This window comes from Tursiops truncatus, chromosome 7 (assembly GCF_011762595.2).
Source record: "Tursiops truncatus isolate mTurTru1 chromosome 7, mTurTru1.mat.Y, whole genome shotgun sequence".
Lineage (NCBI taxonomy): Eukaryota > Metazoa > Chordata > Mammalia > Artiodactyla > Delphinidae > Tursiops > Tursiops truncatus.
Window position 1 is genome coordinate 11,137,529 of NC_047040.1, and position 17,731 is coordinate 11,155,259.

The 17,731-nt window shown below is 33.3% G+C and overlaps 1 protein-coding gene across 11 annotated transcripts in view; it reads right to left on the minus strand.

Moving 5' to 3' along the window:
- Positions 1-17,731, minus strand: part of AGFG1 (ArfGAP with FG repeats 1) — a 78,713-nt gene that overhangs the window by 12,122 nt on the left and 48,860 nt on the right. For 4 of the 11 annotated variants that reach the window (XM_073807180.1, XM_073807179.1, XM_033859630.2 and 1 more), the window contains exons 5-11: positions 16,592-16,745; positions 10,709-10,828; positions 9,979-10,050; positions 8,468-8,677; positions 7,194-7,374; positions 4,663-4,742; positions 4,357-4,449 (exon numbers count right to left, since the gene is read on the minus strand). In XM_073807180.1, coding sequence (XP_073663281.1) covers positions 4,357-4,449; positions 4,663-4,742; positions 7,194-7,374; positions 8,468-8,677; positions 9,979-10,050; positions 10,709-10,828; positions 16,592-16,745 — 910 coding nt within the window. Of the gene's footprint in view, positions 1-3,301; positions 4,117-4,356; positions 4,450-4,662; positions 4,743-7,193; positions 7,375-8,467; positions 8,678-9,978; positions 10,051-10,708; positions 10,829-16,591; positions 16,746-17,731 lie in introns of those variants that run through there. The other 7 variants (XM_033859624.2, XM_033859621.2, XM_033859623.2 and 4 more) reach the window with 4 other exon arrangements.

Sequence of the window (17,731 nt, forward strand, 5' to 3'; positions counted from 1 at the left end):
ACAAAATATCAAATGAAGAAACATTTAGGAAATCCACCTTTTAAACAAATAACATTTTTTTCATGTGAAGATACAATAATACCCATAAAAAGACTTTCTAGGCCTCACCACTTACATCCAAAAATGCTATTCATAGGATCATCTAAAATGATCTAGCATCTACCTTTAGCATCTAAAAATTCAAATCTAAAAAACTAAAAATAAAATAAAACTCAAATCTTGGAGAAAGCACTTGAATAATGTTTGATTGTTTTATTTATGACTCCATACATTAACTAGAAAAGCCTAATGATAACTCAAGTGAATTAAATATTACGCAGGAAAAATTATTCAATGTAGTTCATTAGAAAGGCGAGCAGCACTTTCAGTTTAAAATATGATGGCTAAAAAGAGAAAAGAAAAATACATCTTGTGCAGATCTTACCTGGCATGACTGAGGTCAGACAGGTTACATATAAATAAATGTAATTAACAGAAAACAAATTTAGGTTGTTAAGTACCAGAACCGCTGTTTTAACCATCTGGAGTGGGGTTGTTTCTAAAATATATGGCCATGCATTTTAAATTAACATACTTAACACCAACTAAATTTGGGGAAACAAGGCGACTGAGAGATTAGAGTGGTTCTGTCTCGGTTCTGTAGTTTTCTACTTACAGGATACCACAACTTCTTTAAGCCTCAGTTTCGTCATTTGCAAACAGGGGGTGGAGGGACAGGGATAGTATAATACATATCTACTTTACAAAGCTGCTGTGATTAAAAGTGCTACAGGGTAAATATCCAAGGAGTGTTATTTTTTCTTGCTAACTTAAAAAGATGTTTACAGCGTGTTCTAAATTCAACAAAAGGCTGACTGAGGGGGAAGGGTTTTGAAACAAGCTTGGTCACTTTATCTCCTTTCTTAGAGCACTTTATAAGCTCTGAGAAATCATGCATTAATAATACTGGTTAAATTTTGTTTAACTCAGCATTTCCCATATATATTTGGGCATAGAATCCCTTTCCATGAAGCACTGATAACACCATCTCAGGACACATGTTCTACAAAATAGGCTTTGGCAAAAACTGACTTTTAGTCCACAGTGATTGTTAACCAGTATTAATTTCTGTACCTCAATCTGCAACAATGATGCCTAGTCCTGGGCTGCTATAAAAATATTTTAGACTTGTTTTAACAACTTTTTGATAATATAATTCACATATCATACAATTTGTCCACTTAAAAGGTAGAATTTAGTGTTCTTTTTTAACATTATTCACCAGGTGTACAACCATCATCACAATCTACTTTCAGAACATTTCATACCCCCCTCACTAAAAGAAATTCCATACCTATCAGCTCTCCATTTTGCCCCACCTACTTTCTATAGATTTGCCCATTCTGGACAGATTATAAATGGAATCATACATTATATGTCACTCTGTGACTAACTTCCTTTATTTAGCCTAATGTTTTCTAGGTTCATCCGTGTTGTACCACGTATCAGTACATGTCATTACTTTTTATTATCAAACAAATTCCACTGTACGGCTATACCACATTTGGTTTATTCATCCATCAGTGGATGGACACCTGGGTTGTTTCCACTTTTTGGCTATTAGGAATAATGCTGCTGTGAACATTTGTATACAAGTTTTTGTGTGGATATATGTTTCATTTACTTTCCTATGACTGGAATGAGCGGAACCAGTGGAAACAGTGCTGGTTTAGAAGCACTCTGGGTACTAACACTAGATTAGTCATTGATTAATTTTGGACCCTTAAGGTGGGGCAGGGGGGGGGAATCTTTTAAAATCATTTTTTCATTAAATGAATATTAGAAAATAAAGGTACTCATTCAGGGACAAAGGAGAGATTTAAGAGTTATAAGAGAATTTCCTAATAACCGAAAATTATATTAACTTTATTAATTAGATTTAAGGGCTCAAGTGCTCTGGAAAAAGAATGCTAATTATAGAATCCTAAAATAAAAAAGGTCTTAGGCCACATTGGCTAGTCTACTGAAGGTTTCTATATAACATGGTAAAAGAAAGCCCAAAAGCTTTGTAAATGCAGGAAAAAAGTTATTACTAAAATGTGTATTTTAAGAATGAAATACATCAGTAAAACTTTTTAAATAGTTCACATTGAACTATTATCAATACCCTCTTTCAAAAGCTACCTCAAATGGAATTTAACAATACTAATATATTTAAGAACACAAAATATTTCTAAAAAACTAATATTAATTTTGATGGTATGAAAACACTGGAAATACCTAAGCACAGTGTATTTGTCAAAGTGTTATTTATATTTCAGCTTCAGCAGAAACATGTTATATAGTTAACATTTACTTTGACTTAGTCAATTCAATAATAACCTAGTAAAGATGATCAATGTGCTAAATCAAAATGGTTTATAAGGGGAAAAAATTTTTTACCTTGAAATAAAAATTTGTGGACACAGTAGGTTTACCTTTCAATAAATTTTGCTTAGGCTAATATTAAAATTATATCATCTGAACATACTTTGTACACTTTATATTATTTCACATCCCATGTAGAACCTTAACTTTAAAGGACTTTCATACTCCAAATAATTGGGGCGGGGGGGGTGGGCCCTTAGCTCTAATAACAGAACCAGTATGGAGGTACAGTCATGAAAGGAAAATAATAGAAATGATTTACCAAGTATACACAATAATGCAAAGACCATGCATGGTGATTTCCATCATCTAATTCTCACAACATCCCTGCCAGAGAATAGTGTTCACATTTTACAGAAAAGGACAACAATAAGGTTCTGAGGAGTTACATCAACATAACCTTGGTCAAGGTATAACTTGAGTTTCCATCCTTCAGTTGTCAAATGGGGTTATAATAGCTATAAACATCTCAACGGTATCTTGCAAATAATATATCTTCCTATCACTTTTCCTCCATTCATTAAAAAAATAATATACAGAAAGCATTTTTAGGATTACCTAGCAAGTAAATCTAAATCAGCATTTGAACACAAATCTGGCTGTACCCAAAACATACGCACTTAACTTTTCTGAGCCTCAGTTACCTCAGCTGTCAAAGAGTGATTAAAACATTTATTTGATGAGAGTTAAGAGGACTAAATGAGAAAACGTAGAAAACCCTGTGTCATGAGACATTTTATAAATTCATTCCACGAAGTCAAAATAATATGCTTAGAAACAGAAATATTACATATATCACAAGTGATGTATAAATATTTTGTCCAAAACACAACAGAAATTTGAAACAATCACTGATTATGTATATTTGGATTAAAATAAACAATTTTTAAAAATCAAATTATGTGCAAAATTCAAAGTTATTAAACATCTACTGTGTGAGATATCAACAGATTATGACTGAAGACATTTATATGAAAAGGAAAGTTATGGTTCAAACTCCCAATATCACATATTCTCAAACCTTGCCAATGACAAAAAGATATGCTAGTAATTACCAATTCTAAATGGTGCAAATTTATTGTGATGTTACAAACACCTTATTCTCTCAAAATATCACATCAACAAAGGCTATAACTGAAGTTCAAAGCTTTAGTTGTAAAATTATCTAAATCTAAAAACAGAACTGACAAATTCAGTTTAATGGGTATTGGGCCATACCACATGCACCTGCTAATATTCCAAGGTACTGGCAAATAACTCTGGTGTTCAGGGTAATAAGACAAAAATCAAGGAGGTACAATACAAGAAATATGTAGCTGGCTTACACTGTGAACCAAAAAAAGGGGGAGCGATAAAGAGGATTTTTAAAAAATTATCAGAAGAGAAAATACCCAAATGTTATACCACAAATTAAACCAGTTTCCCACAACCTAAAACAATGTGAACACCTAAAAGAAATATGTACTACAAAAAGACCTCATTATTAAGATCTCATGTTAATAATAGCCATCTATTCCTTGCAATCCCATGAAAAGGAAAAAAGCAAAAAAACTTACACATTTTTTTCTACTAAGATTGAGTTATAACCAATAATTGTGAAACCAGACCAACAAATAAGTCAGAATTACAATGTTCAAGTACCATCTCTGTCATATACTGGCTGTGGGCTTTAAGGCTTTAAGTCTCATCTCCATGCTTGGGCTTCTGCACCTGAAAAACGAAAGCTTTGAGTGGTGGGTGCTAGATAACTTCTCTGGTCCATTTTCAAATATTAAATTGAAGGATTTTATAAACTTTCAGCTACTATATGTCTTTACGGACAAAACTAATCCACTTTACAGTCACTTCAGTAAGAAAGGAACCTTATTTTCTGATGCTCTTCACATGGTGTCTTTGCAATATATACCTTTTCCAAAGCTTACTGTTCTATAATTTATATTTATTTCTTACCTGTTGCTCCTCTGGCATTGGTCTGAAATGGATTTGTAGAAGATGCCACAGAAGGACCAGCAGCAGCAACAAATGGATTTGTGGAAGGTGTAGCTTTAAAAAATTATAAAATACACTATAAAATCCTAACGCATTTGTATTCAATTATTTAAAGTATTTGTTCATATATTTCTGAAGATAGAAAACTAGAGCTTTCTGATAATAAACTGGTGCTTTGATTGTCTTCTGGTATCCCTACGAAAATGCGATACAATATGTATTAGGGTTCTTTATAAAAACCAGTATATATATACCAGAAACACGTACCTCCAAATGGAGCAGGCACACTTGAAGAAGCAGGCTGTGTCTGTGCAGAAGCACCCACTGGCACTGTTCCAAAAACATTACTGAAAACAAGTATTGAAAGAGTTCATGTTTTGAGGGGGGAAAAAAGCAACGGTAATCTATCTACAAGGTTGCCATAAAATATGGAAACAAATAATATTGAACATATCATGTATCACATCAGTTCTCAAACTTTTAAGTCTCAGAACTCATTCACATTCTAAAAAATTATTGAGAACCCCAAAGAACTTTAAGTTGCTATATTTACCAATATATATTTGTACATCAATTAAAACAAATTTAAATAATTTTATTCATTTAAAAATAACAATAAAGCCATTACATGCTAACCTAAGTAGCATTTTCATAAGTAACCATATTTTCTAAAACAAAAGGAACCTAATGAGAAGAGTAACACTGATATTTTTACAAATCTCTTTAATGGCTGGCTTAATATATGATCAATCTCTTGTGATATGTTGTTTAGGTTGATGCATATGAAGAAAAACTGGCCTCACATGGTAACATAGTTGAACAAAACAGGAGAATTTTAACACCTTTTCCAGATAACTGTGGATATTTTCCTTGACATCATACAAAAAACACCAGGGATAGTTTCCTAAAGGTTAGTTGCAATATGGAATTTGAAACCATATCAATGGACTTTTATGTAAAGTAACATCCACTAGTCTATCTTACACTTTAAATGAATCTTTTACTAACTTTATATCATTTGGAAAATAGTTGATGCAAATCTTCAAAATGTCAACATATTTCCCTATGCAAAATAAAAAAATTACAATCATTAATATCACCATCCAGCTCATCAGAAAAGTAATGGGAAGTTTAATTTTAAGCCCACGGTGGCCCCTAAATTTTCCAAAATTCTACTATTTGCTTGAGAGTATGTATTTTAAGTAGTTATTTTCCTTAAAGTGACAGACTTAAAATTTCATTTTTGAGAAAATGTCTACCAAATATCGAAATCTGAAAAACCATAGTTTGTCTATCAATCATACTTTCAAGAAAAAATGGTGTTCCATAAAACAAGTGGCTGGTTTATTCCACAACTCAAACAACCACACAAACTGATTTTACTCAAGACAGCTTTATACTTCAGTACATAGCAGAACTACCTGATGCATACCTTACTTCAACACACAGAAAATTAAGAAGACATACTTAAAGGTCAAGACTTAAATTCCTTTACTGCTTCATACAGCATATTCATAATAAAAACTGCATCAAAAATATTCCTAAGTAAAACTGAATGTGTGGTGGTAAGGAATATAATGACTATTAGATGACTATTTGTACGGCTTGGTGCCAAAGCTGTAAATCAATGCTAAGGCACCAGCAAGTTTTACCTGTCATAGTTTTTGCACCATCAAAACAAATGTCAATTACTGAAAACACAAATAACCCCTCAGAATTATTATGAATTTAGGTTTTAACCTCACAGACCTTTTGAATGGGTCTCAGGTACTTCAAACATTCCATGGGTTACACTCTGGGGGACCACTTATGATGATAATGTAATACCAATAAACCATTTCATTACATATACCTGTCTATGTTTCCAGACTTTACGACCACATTGCTATAGTCCACTATTATATATGTGTAATGTAGACAACATTAATAAAGCAAAAAATATATAAATACTCTAAATTTTATTCTTTGGATTCAATTTTTCCCATCTGCCATATAGAAAATTTGTTACTGAAGAGTGAGCCAAACTAGTTAATGTTACAATCCTACCATTTCTCTCTGGAAAAGGTGCTAAAGGGAAATAAAAAGCTACTCAGATAACAAAAAAGAAGAGACAATCTGTAGGAATGGAAAACTAACAGATGGGTAAGACACTGTACAGGTAAGTCACCTGTACTTCTAGGTCTGCTTCCTTGACCCAAAGATGAAAAAGTCAAAACTAGAAGAGTTTTTAAAGACCGAACACTGTTAAAATGCAGTAGACTTTCTGCTGCCAAGAATTTCTTACACCCGATCTATCTGAACACAGTAACAGATATGTCTGTTTATAAATACCAGTATGACAAAAGAGATACAGAATTGGTCTTGGGTTCTGGTGCAAACATTTCTAAAACTGCTTATTTACAACTAAGGCTATAACATGCTACTTTAAGTGTTTAATCTTCATGACTGAGAACTGTACATTAAAAGCAAATAATTCTGTAAATGGAGTCTCTGCTGAGTACAATTAAATTTGTATATGACTATCCATTTCAAGATGTGTATATACTCTAAATCACATTTTAGTGTTCAAGGGAAAAAAGTAACAAAGCCTTCGATTAAATAAAAAAATAAAACTATGGCACTTAACTCAAGGATTATATTTTAATTAGAAAATTTAAACACAGTTTCCTCAAACTTACAAAAATATTCAGGAATCTTTAAGCCCCAAATGGTCATTACTTAACAGCATTATTATTCAGCGTTGCAAAAAAGTTTAAGAGATAAAACACAAAGCAGGAACACAGACTAAGACAAGCTACCTGCTAGCATTACTTGTGGAAGAATATGCGTTACTGGAGGTGGCCGCGGAGCTGAAAACGCTGTCCAGTTCTGCCAGGGCTGCATACTTGTCTGAAGATGCACTTGACTGACTGGGAACTGAAACCACAGAACCAACAGGAGCTTTACCTGTGGTCCCAAACCCACTACCCTGATCACCACCTGTGAACAAACAAAAACATACTACATCAAAACTTTTAACTGATGCTTAACTTAATGCTTTCAACTTACAACCACATTTGCCATGAAACACATGTAAATTTAAAACCGATCTGGAGCTTAGCAAATAAATGGACATGATTCTAGAGTCTTATCCAATAAATAATCCAGAAAATATTGGACAAGATTAGTGCTATACATACCACTCTGATAAAGACAGCATACTGTTTCTGTAACAAAAACTAAGACCCAGTACCAATAACATGTCTAGATTACACATAAAGAAGAAATTCTCAAAGTGCTACATTAAATCTGCAAGACGGGGACATCTCATTCAAGTGAACATATACACTCATAAAATGCTTGAACTATGTGAAGAGTCTATTAATAATATCATTTTCCCAGGGTTGTTCATGAAAGAATTAGAGATAGTAGTAAGAGAAAACATTCACAGAGCACTTACGATGTGCCGGGCACTGTTCTAAATGCCTCCCATGCAATAATACATATAATACAACTTTTTAAGTTCAATGCTATTACTATTGCCCTCGTTTCGGAGGGTAGATGAGAAATCAGGCTCAGAGATTAGGATGCAGAATCCAGTCTGAAAGTAGACCCCTGCTGTTCCCCCACTACACTACGCACTTTGAGAGGCAAAAATACTAGCCTTAAGACCAAAACTAGTTATAAAAATACACTGTAAATATCTTGTTTCTTTAAATAAATACAAAAATATTAATAGAACATAGTTCAAAACAAATATATCACAGAACCTACCAAATAATCCTCTAGTCATCTCTATTAATAGGATTTCTTGGCCCTTTATGGCCTTAGAACAATAAAGCATGGTTTCTAAGAAAAAATTAAATTTTTGTCAATTATTTTCTTTTAAATCTAGACGTTTACAAATAGTTTCTAGGCCTCCCATTGTGTAGTTATTTCAGATCCAAAATGTGCCAAATAGTCATGAACATTTAGTTTAAACTAAACATCTATACAACTAAGAAAAGCACATCCTCAGATTTTAATAAATACAACCAAATTTAGAGGACTGTTTAATATACAAATTTGTATTCGTCTGTTTAAAGGTTGATACCTTGCCCGGCACTGAAGATATTGTCTAAATTAGCAAGTGCCGCATATTTGTCTGTAGTCTGTAGACCAGCTTTGTTCGCTGAAACTTTACTAACAGCTGATGCTGTTTGATGACTCTGGGAAGTATTGAAGGTTCCAAAATCAGCACTGGAGGATTTGGGGAAGTTATCAAAATGAGCAAAATTAGCATTTACTGATCCAGCACTTCCACCTGTAACAGAACAGACAGAAAACTTGAAATTGCTAGATTTTTCCCAATATCCTTTGATAAAGGTTATATGATCATTTCTTCCTAAATTAAGTGTTCTATAAACAATCCTAAATTCTTAAAATTAAAAACTGGCAAATGGCATTCAACTTTTATTATCTACACGTGACTTTCCATAATTTACAAAACTAGATTTTCAAAGGCCCTGGCAACATACAGGGCAACAAGTTTCTGTGTGTAATTTTCTATCCTGGAATGAAGAAAATAATTCACAGGAGAGCGTCTCCATGCTACCTAATTTGAAACTCAGTTACTTCATAGAACATTCAGCTATGTATACTATGACCTTTTACCAATTCTCCCTAAACAAACTCTGTAGGCAAGATGCAAAATATCTTACACTACAGAAGTTTTGTAGTTCCAACAGAGATCTGGTTGAAACAAATCCCAGGGTAGAGATTTAAAATGTTTACAATGTACTACTTTGATCCAAATTTCTTAAAAGGTGGTTTTTGAGCTTTAGACTTATTTTACTTGAAGAGCTATTACTTAATTCCACATAATAATTTAATGTACACACAACACCACAATGTCTTCAGTAAAATTATGCCCTAATATATAGCTCAAGGAAAAAATTATTACATCAACTTTATCCTGCTAAGATTTTAAAGACTGTTCTGTATTCTAGAGAACTCCCTAAGGTACTACTAAAATACTGAAACCAGTATATATTCATTCTACACTGTTGGTGCTACACTTTTGATGTTGATTCTTTATGCCTAAACATTAGTCTTAGCAATCAAGATAGTAGATAGATATAGATATTTATATATTAAAGTGAGAGCAAAGCACACTTATAGGTATTTCAGAAACAAAGGTTACACCCTATTTTTTAAAAAACCACAAACACTTTCCATCAATCAGTTTTTTATGCATTCTAAAACAAATATATTTCTTTAGGAATTAAACTCTAGTTGTTTTCGATTAAAACTAAGTAATGTTTGTATTTAAAAGACTGTGATCTGTTACAAGGAGCTGATGAACAAAGTACATACTGAGCTTTCAAAATCTGTATGAAGAAATTTATTTCAAATTAATAAAAACTGAATTATTAAATCAACTAACTCTGTTATGGTATACTACTATGTTCTCTGAGTTTAGCAATAGTGGAGAGAGAGTAAAAGTGAGACTTTCTGAAGGATTATCGTTAAAAGATGATTAACATTCTATAATTGAAAAACCTAAAAAATATAGCACAAAACATACAAATTAGTAAAAGATGCCTACGTGACAACAGAACTTACTGTTGGAAGCCTGGAGAGGAAAAGCTGAAGTAAATTCACCAAAACTGCAGCTAGATGAAAGCATTCTAAATGCTGGACAGCCAGATATTACGTAAATGATGAAATTTAAAGAAAAAAAAGAAAGAAAATTGAAAGAAAAGGCTTTAAGACAATACAGAGTTAAAAGCTGAACGAAAAATAATCAGCCAAAGATCTAAACAAAGGTTCAATGAGTTTCTGAAAACAATACAGTTTATGGGAGAGTATTCAATTTTTAAAGACCAATTCCTGCACAGAAAACTATTTAAAGTTTATTAAAATGACTGTTAAATAATCTACTCAACTAATAATATTTATTTTCTGAAGCTTGTTGCCCTGAAAATTACTTAACGTTTTTAGTTCTATGGAAGCAAGCAATCAACTAGCTTCCTTTATTCAGAGCTTAAATCGTAATGTGTTTTGTGAACCGAAAAACTTTTAGTACTTTAATACCTCTGTGCCTAAGAAATTTAAGGAAGATTCATGTGCAGGAAAAGGAAAATAGATGTGAATTAGACAAAATACTAGCGTTCAGAAAAACGAACAAAGAAAAATATAAAGATTTCAGGTTTCCCCAGAGCTTTGTAAGACAGAACTAATTTAGAACCAGATAACCACAGAATTTAAGTTTAGAGTAATGTTCCAAAACTACCTCTAGAGAGTTTTTTATTTTTTGAAGTAAACATTTAAGCATAATGCTGGAGAGCTCTACCTGTAGATTGGGGCTGAAAAGAAGAGTGGCTTGCTGTGGGGAAACCTCCAAAATTACTCGAACCACTAGACTGTCCAAATGCATCAAAGTTTGCAAAATCTGCATTTGCAGAATTCTGAGCTGTAAATGGTAAGGAACAATATATGTTAATGAATATGAAAATTATAAATGAAAAATATGATAAATGAATTTAAGAATTTTATGAAAGTTTCTATGTCTCACAACTTACTTTAAAGAAAACTCATTTAGAAATCAGATTTTAAATTCTACCAGTGTTTATCTCACCCAACTTCAAGCAATTTATTAAAGGGTATCCAGGAATTTCCAAAAACGCTTTGTACAATGATAAATTTGTACACAACAGCCTTTGAGTGACCTCAGGAATAGTAAAGTGCCTCTATTAAAGGAAACTCTGAATTAAGAGCACTAAATATTTAGTTACAGTAAAGCAGACAGAGATGCAGGATACATGATACATTTGGAAAATTCAGATTTAAAATAGTGATAAGTGATTCATCAGTTATGTGAACCTAAAATAATGATACAAAGATGGCTTAATTACATTAAATCTTTTGGTTGCTTTTTGAGTTTACAACGATGTCACACCATAGCATATTTAAAAAAAGAAAACTCGAGTGTATAAAAAGAAGGACATGATCACCAAATACATTGAAGATACTCATATTTTATTAGGAGGCTGCCATTTTAAAACACATATTAAAACTTAAGAAATGATAAAAACGTAAAAATCATAGCATAAATGCACCTCATACCCAGTGAAAAAGACCAACTGGTATTTCCCAACTGGTCACCAACCTAAGAGCAAAACTCCAGGCTTCCCTAAAGTTAAAATATGTAAGTAAAACGAAATAACTCAAAAGACTTTTTTTAAGGCAAAACAGATGCTGGATAAGATTTTTATAGAGGATAAGATAAGAATAAGAAGTGGTTGGTATGCAGGAAAGGGAATGCTAAGTGGTAAGAACAAAAAGCACGTCCAAAAGATGGAGAAAGATTATAATATGTCACCAACAAAGTGAGTGAGCCACTTAAATCCTCTGCAGGCAATTCTACTTCTAGGTAGTTTTTGTAAAGAGATAATATTGCAAATGAGCATGGCTGAATCTAACAGCTAAACAATGTGTTTTTTATAATAATGAAAAACTTAGAAACTCAAATGGCCGACGAGAGATCACTTAAATATATTATGGAACATCATACAATGGAATATAATGCAGTCATTTAAAAAATTCATGTAAAAGAATATTTAGCCCGATACAAAAATACTTACAGTTAAGTAAGTAAGATAAATAGGTTAATAAATTCCAGATACATTTTCATCTGCTAATTTCATTAAACATGGCATCATGTGCATAGAAAATCTGCATTTTAGTTAAATCAAAGTAGTGAGATTTCAGGTAGGTATCATTTCCTTCTTTGTTTGCCTGAGTTCGCTAAGCTTTTTCAATGAATATGTACTCTACTTGTAAACAAAACAAAAGAAGTCACTAAGCAAAAAAATTTTCCATTAACAAAGTAAAACATTATTCTAGGAAGAAAATCAGGAAAACTTAACAGTATTTCATGTAATTGCTGTTTTATCTATCTAAATGGATATGACGGGGGCGGGAGAGGAATGTACCTAGAGTAACCCCCTTTTCCTACACACATGTACCACTTCCCTTCTAGTGTCTTCACACCTACCACTTCTGACGAGTGGAGTGCTATCCCCACATGTCACTGCTCACACTGCGTTCTTGAAAACCTTTCTGAAACACATCTGACCTGGCCCTTAAGCACTACACACTAGAACCTAAATTAAAAGGCTGCTTAACAATATTGCTTAACAATATAAATTCTGTATTCTGGACTCCCTACAATATTTTGTCTGTTTTTACTTAATATGATAAAATTCAACTTTTTTACAGGCTGAAATTTTACTCTCCCCAAAAGAAATATAATGAAAGAAATACTAATAGATAAATAATAAATTTTAAAAATAAATTTCCTAAAAAATATTTTGAAAGGAATATCTATACCAGTTTAAATATAAGTTTAAATAGTTACCATTTAGCATTGCTGAGAACACCAGTAAAAAAGTACAGTTTAGTGAAAAGGGAATCTAAGATAAGAATCAGGGAACTCCATCCTAACATAAGTAACTGTAAACCATTGGACAAGTCCCTCAATTGTTCTGGCTCTACCAGTATTCTCACTAACAAAATGAGAAGATTTGCTAGATGGTCTCTACTAGCAAAACCAACAAACACTATAATTCTACAACTTATGAAACAACAGAAATAAATGTCTTAAGAGCTTTGAAATACTAAGCCAAAGAGAAGAAAATTCTACTAAAAGACAAAATAAGTTTATTAAGGCCAAAATAGGTAATAAATAGATAATATAACTATAAACCAAATGAATAGAGAACACGATATAGGAAATTCTCAAATTTAGAGTGGATTATATTCCAAAATGCAAGTTTCCAAGTTTTTTGAACACTTAGCTGTACAGTTGAGAACAACAAATGAAACATCTGTCCCTTGTAGAAACAAGAATTGGTCCCTAAGCTAGTTTGTGGCTTATAACCTCGAACATATGTGTAGCCTATAATAATACATATTCTACATGTAACTTGTATTTAGAACATCATATGGGAAAATTTTACATTTAACGTGTTTCAAACAACATCAGGGGAAAAAAATCAGTTCAATGCAGGCTTCCCTGGTGGCACAGTGGTTGAGAGTCTGCCTGCAAATGCAGGGGACACGGGTTCGAGCCCTGGTCTGGGAGGATCCCACATGCCGCGGAGCAACTGGGCCCGTGAGCCACAACTACTGAGCCTGCATGTCTGGAGCCTGTGCTCCGCAATAAGAAAGGCCGCGATAGTGAGTGGCCACCGCTTGCCACAACTAGAGAAAGCCCTCGCGCAGATACGAAGACCCAACACAGCAAAAATAAATTAATTAATTAATAAACTCCTACCCCCAACATCTTCTTTAAAAAAAAAAATCAGTTCAATGCAATCCATTTTGTTGGGCAAGCCTATTTTATCACATTTATATTTTCCCAATGATTTCCCACCAGAGCACCAAACACACTCATCAAATACCTATTCACTATAGCAAGACAGGGTTTTGTAATACTTCTATCCGTTTTTATTTGTAGACACTGAATCTACTGTCTTCAACAACTGATTATAGTAACTTTTTAAATCTGTAAAGGGTTGCGGAATGAAACTGATAAACACAACTTCGGAAATTAAACACTAATAAATTCAGTAAACAAAAATTACTATCTGGAACCTCAAACAATCTCTACACAAAGAAATCCAAACTAAAAAGAATGTGACAAAATAATAAAGATGCTTTTTACACAGTCTTATTCAAAAAGTACAAAGGAGTCAACTCAGAATTTAGAATTTAAGGCACCAAGTTAATGAGCCTGAATCTTGCCAAGAGTTGTCTTTACTCTTCGGTGAGCAACAGATACTCATGAGAAAGGAAAAAAAAAAATGTAGAGGCCAGAGGATGGAAACAGGCAACCCTCATCAAATTCAGCTGACAAACAGACTTTGTTTCACCTATATGATAGTTTATTTTCATTAATTCCTAACATTTAAAAAGAGAGCATTTCACATTACATAACAAGTTTTCATACTTCTCTTAAAAGAAAATCGGTGTATTTAGTAATCCTGAGCCTGTATTTTCATGTGGCAACAGGAGATTATAGACCATCCCCCTTTGAAAGGGGCACTGCATTATATTATTCATTTGTGTTAACTGGGTGGCAAGGCAATTGAGTTTGACATCCCTCATATAAGGTGTGGCCAAAATCAATTACAGTTTACAGTTCACAGGTTTTGTGATACGTTTATTACCAAGCAAAATAACTATTACATGCTGTAGTAAATTATGTTTCTAACTGCATGCCTATTTCTGTAGAAGATGACTTTTCCTGAACATAATACTGACCCCACCACTGACACATATCCACACACACACCAACTCAGCCAGAATGTTCAAATAAAGAAGGGTAAAGACTTCTGGCTTTTAACCCACTGAACTATCTGCAAAAGAACAGTTTTCCCTTTAAAACAATGCCGGCCAGATTGGCGTATCTGAATAATTACTGTTTGCTATTAAAAGTTCCATTTGTCACATCAATGTGTTCAGGAGAAAATTTTCACCTAATGTATTTTTTTTTTTAAATGATAAGTTCAGGGTAAAAACTCAGCTATCAATGACTTTGTATCTATGAACCATGTATGGAAAAGTAAAAATTCAGAGTGCTTGCAAAGGCTCTGGAAAAAGACATTTCAGATTGAACTGTGACACCAATTTAAAACTTACTTAAGGTAAAATGTGAAAGATGGCATCAACTATACTAGAAGGGAAAATAAATGAGTAATTTTATTAGCTTGTTCTTGCAATATCCATATATATTTTATGCTCCTGGGATCAATCAAATGAAGTAAGAAAAGAGTGATCTGAGTAGTCATCTGTAAATACAAAAGAACTTCAGGCTAAAAAACTATTACTCTCAGGCAACCTGAACTAATCTACATGGTTATTCAACTAATTCCTCACAGACACATCTGTCCTACCATTTCTGCCATATGTGGAAAAGAGACAAAATAGTTAAGATTTACTATCTTCTATCAATCTGATAAAATCATACATTTCTCTCTCTCTTAACATTTTCTACAATTAAATAATGACAATTATTTTCAAAAAGCATTTTAGGGGAGTTATTAAAAGTATGAGGGTAATCACGGTACAAATTAGTCTGTGGAGCTGCACTGTCTTGTCTATTTTTGGCTAATATGATTACACAGAAAAGTGTAACATCAATTCCCTGACTTGCAAATATTCACAAATTGCGTTTAGAGACAAAAACACAAAACAAAAACACACATACACACACACAAGGGAAACATGAAATAAGTCATGAAATAAGCTGAAAATTTACAAAAGAGTTTGGCAGTTACTTTACCATCATTTCAAATTACATTTCCATAAACCTAAACCTGAGATAAATGCAGAATACTCATAAATTACAGAAGGTTCACTCTCTATTCACTGAGTCTTCCACCACCAACTCTTTTGGCCACCATTCGAAAACCAAGAGGGGGGACAGAAGCTAGGGCTCCTGTCTGCTCAGAGAGGGAACTGGCTTCCCACCTAGAGTATGAAGGGAAGAGTCTCCTCAGCCTCCTTCTGGACTTCTGGGCTCAGCCAATGTAAAGCAGATGGAAACCTACCACAGCCCTAACAGCGCGAGCCTCCCGATTTCTTACCCTTCTCAGTACAATCTCTCCTGAAAGAAATTCTCATCCTAGAATCCCTTTTGAAAAGCAAACACACACACACACACAAACATACATAAATCACACCACAACTTCCTTCTGTAGCATATTCTTAGAAAATGTTTCCACTGGTATTTAAAACAAAAAATTCCTTCAATGCTTGATAGAAATAAATGTGGCTGAAGAGCAGGTTTTCTATAATTTTCCAAACTATCTCAAAAGGCACATTTCTGGATGCATATATACATGACATACTTTGTACCATTATTATCCAACTATAAGCCAGGACGTGAAATTGAAAGGAAAAAAAATAAGTGGGATAGCATCACAATTTCATAGGTGAATAAAAGAAGGTAAAATAAATCCCAAAGTACTAATAGTCAATTCAGTAAGCACTGGCTTCAGTTATGCTTAAAAAACAGTGAAATATATATATGCAAAAAGCAGAAAGCAAAGTTTCAAATTATCAAATAAAACTGCTTCAAAATGACCAAATCAATTCTTAAATTAGTGTACAATATTTAATTTGATGATTATTCAATCACTCTGGCAAAAGCTGCTGGGAAAAAACTTACCTGCATGACTGTTGAAATGTGCAAAGTTTGCAAAATTGGCTGCAGCTGTTGACTGAGGTGCTGGAGCAGCAAAGATGTCTGAGCCAAGATCACTTAAAAGGTCAAACTGCTTCTTTTCCTGCTGCTGCCCTTGAGAGCGACCTACAACAGGAGACTATAAACCACATATTAACTATAAAGAGCTTCCAGTCAGATCTGCTGAATTTTTATACCACTACTTCCAATTCACCAAGCTTAAAACACAGTTTAAAGATTACATAATCTTCCATTTGTAGAGTTTTGAGTTCTTTGATGTTTTTTGAAAAGCACAAATTTTCAACATCTATTCCCATATTATCTTTCAATGTTAAGTACAGAGTCAAAAGCAATGAAATATAATTACAACAGTTGTTACACCTCATGACACGAGACAGACTTACTGCTAAGACAGTATGATGATAAGGCTTTCATAGAACAAATCTTTTATCCATGGGAAGAGTTACAATATACTGACTTTACCCTTCTCTTCATTTTCTACTCAGACCTTTGATGAAAGTGGAGCAACTTATCTAGATGCCCTAGTATGTGCATTATTTTAAAAGGTGGAATTTAATTCAAATAGTACCATGCCTCAGAATCATTCTTGTGTAGGACAGACATTATAATGCCACATAGTAACAGATCTGTCACAGCTCGCTGACTATCACGAAGTACAGAAGCATAAACTCTAGACACCAACTGCTGAAAAGACTTCAGTTTTTTAGAATATGCTATGTAATGCAAAGCCACCTGCGTTTCAACGATAAACATGCTTCACAATCAGGATGGAGAAAAAATTCTATGCTTGAGAAATCCTTTCCTGTAAAAGAATATCACAGAGGCCATACTGTTCTAACTCTGATGGTCACCACAGATTCATGTTTTACCACTGCATGTTATATGATACGTATGATACATATATGTTGATAGATAGCTATAACAATGTTCCTGTACAGCTTTACAAACTCGTATTCACAATAGCATTCGCAATAGCAAAAAGAACAAACATAGACACATTCCAACCACTTAACCAAGTATCTTTTAATGTATTATAAACCATTAGGACACAATGCTACTGGTATATAAGGTTATGCAACTGTCTTAATGAATTCCCAAATTCAT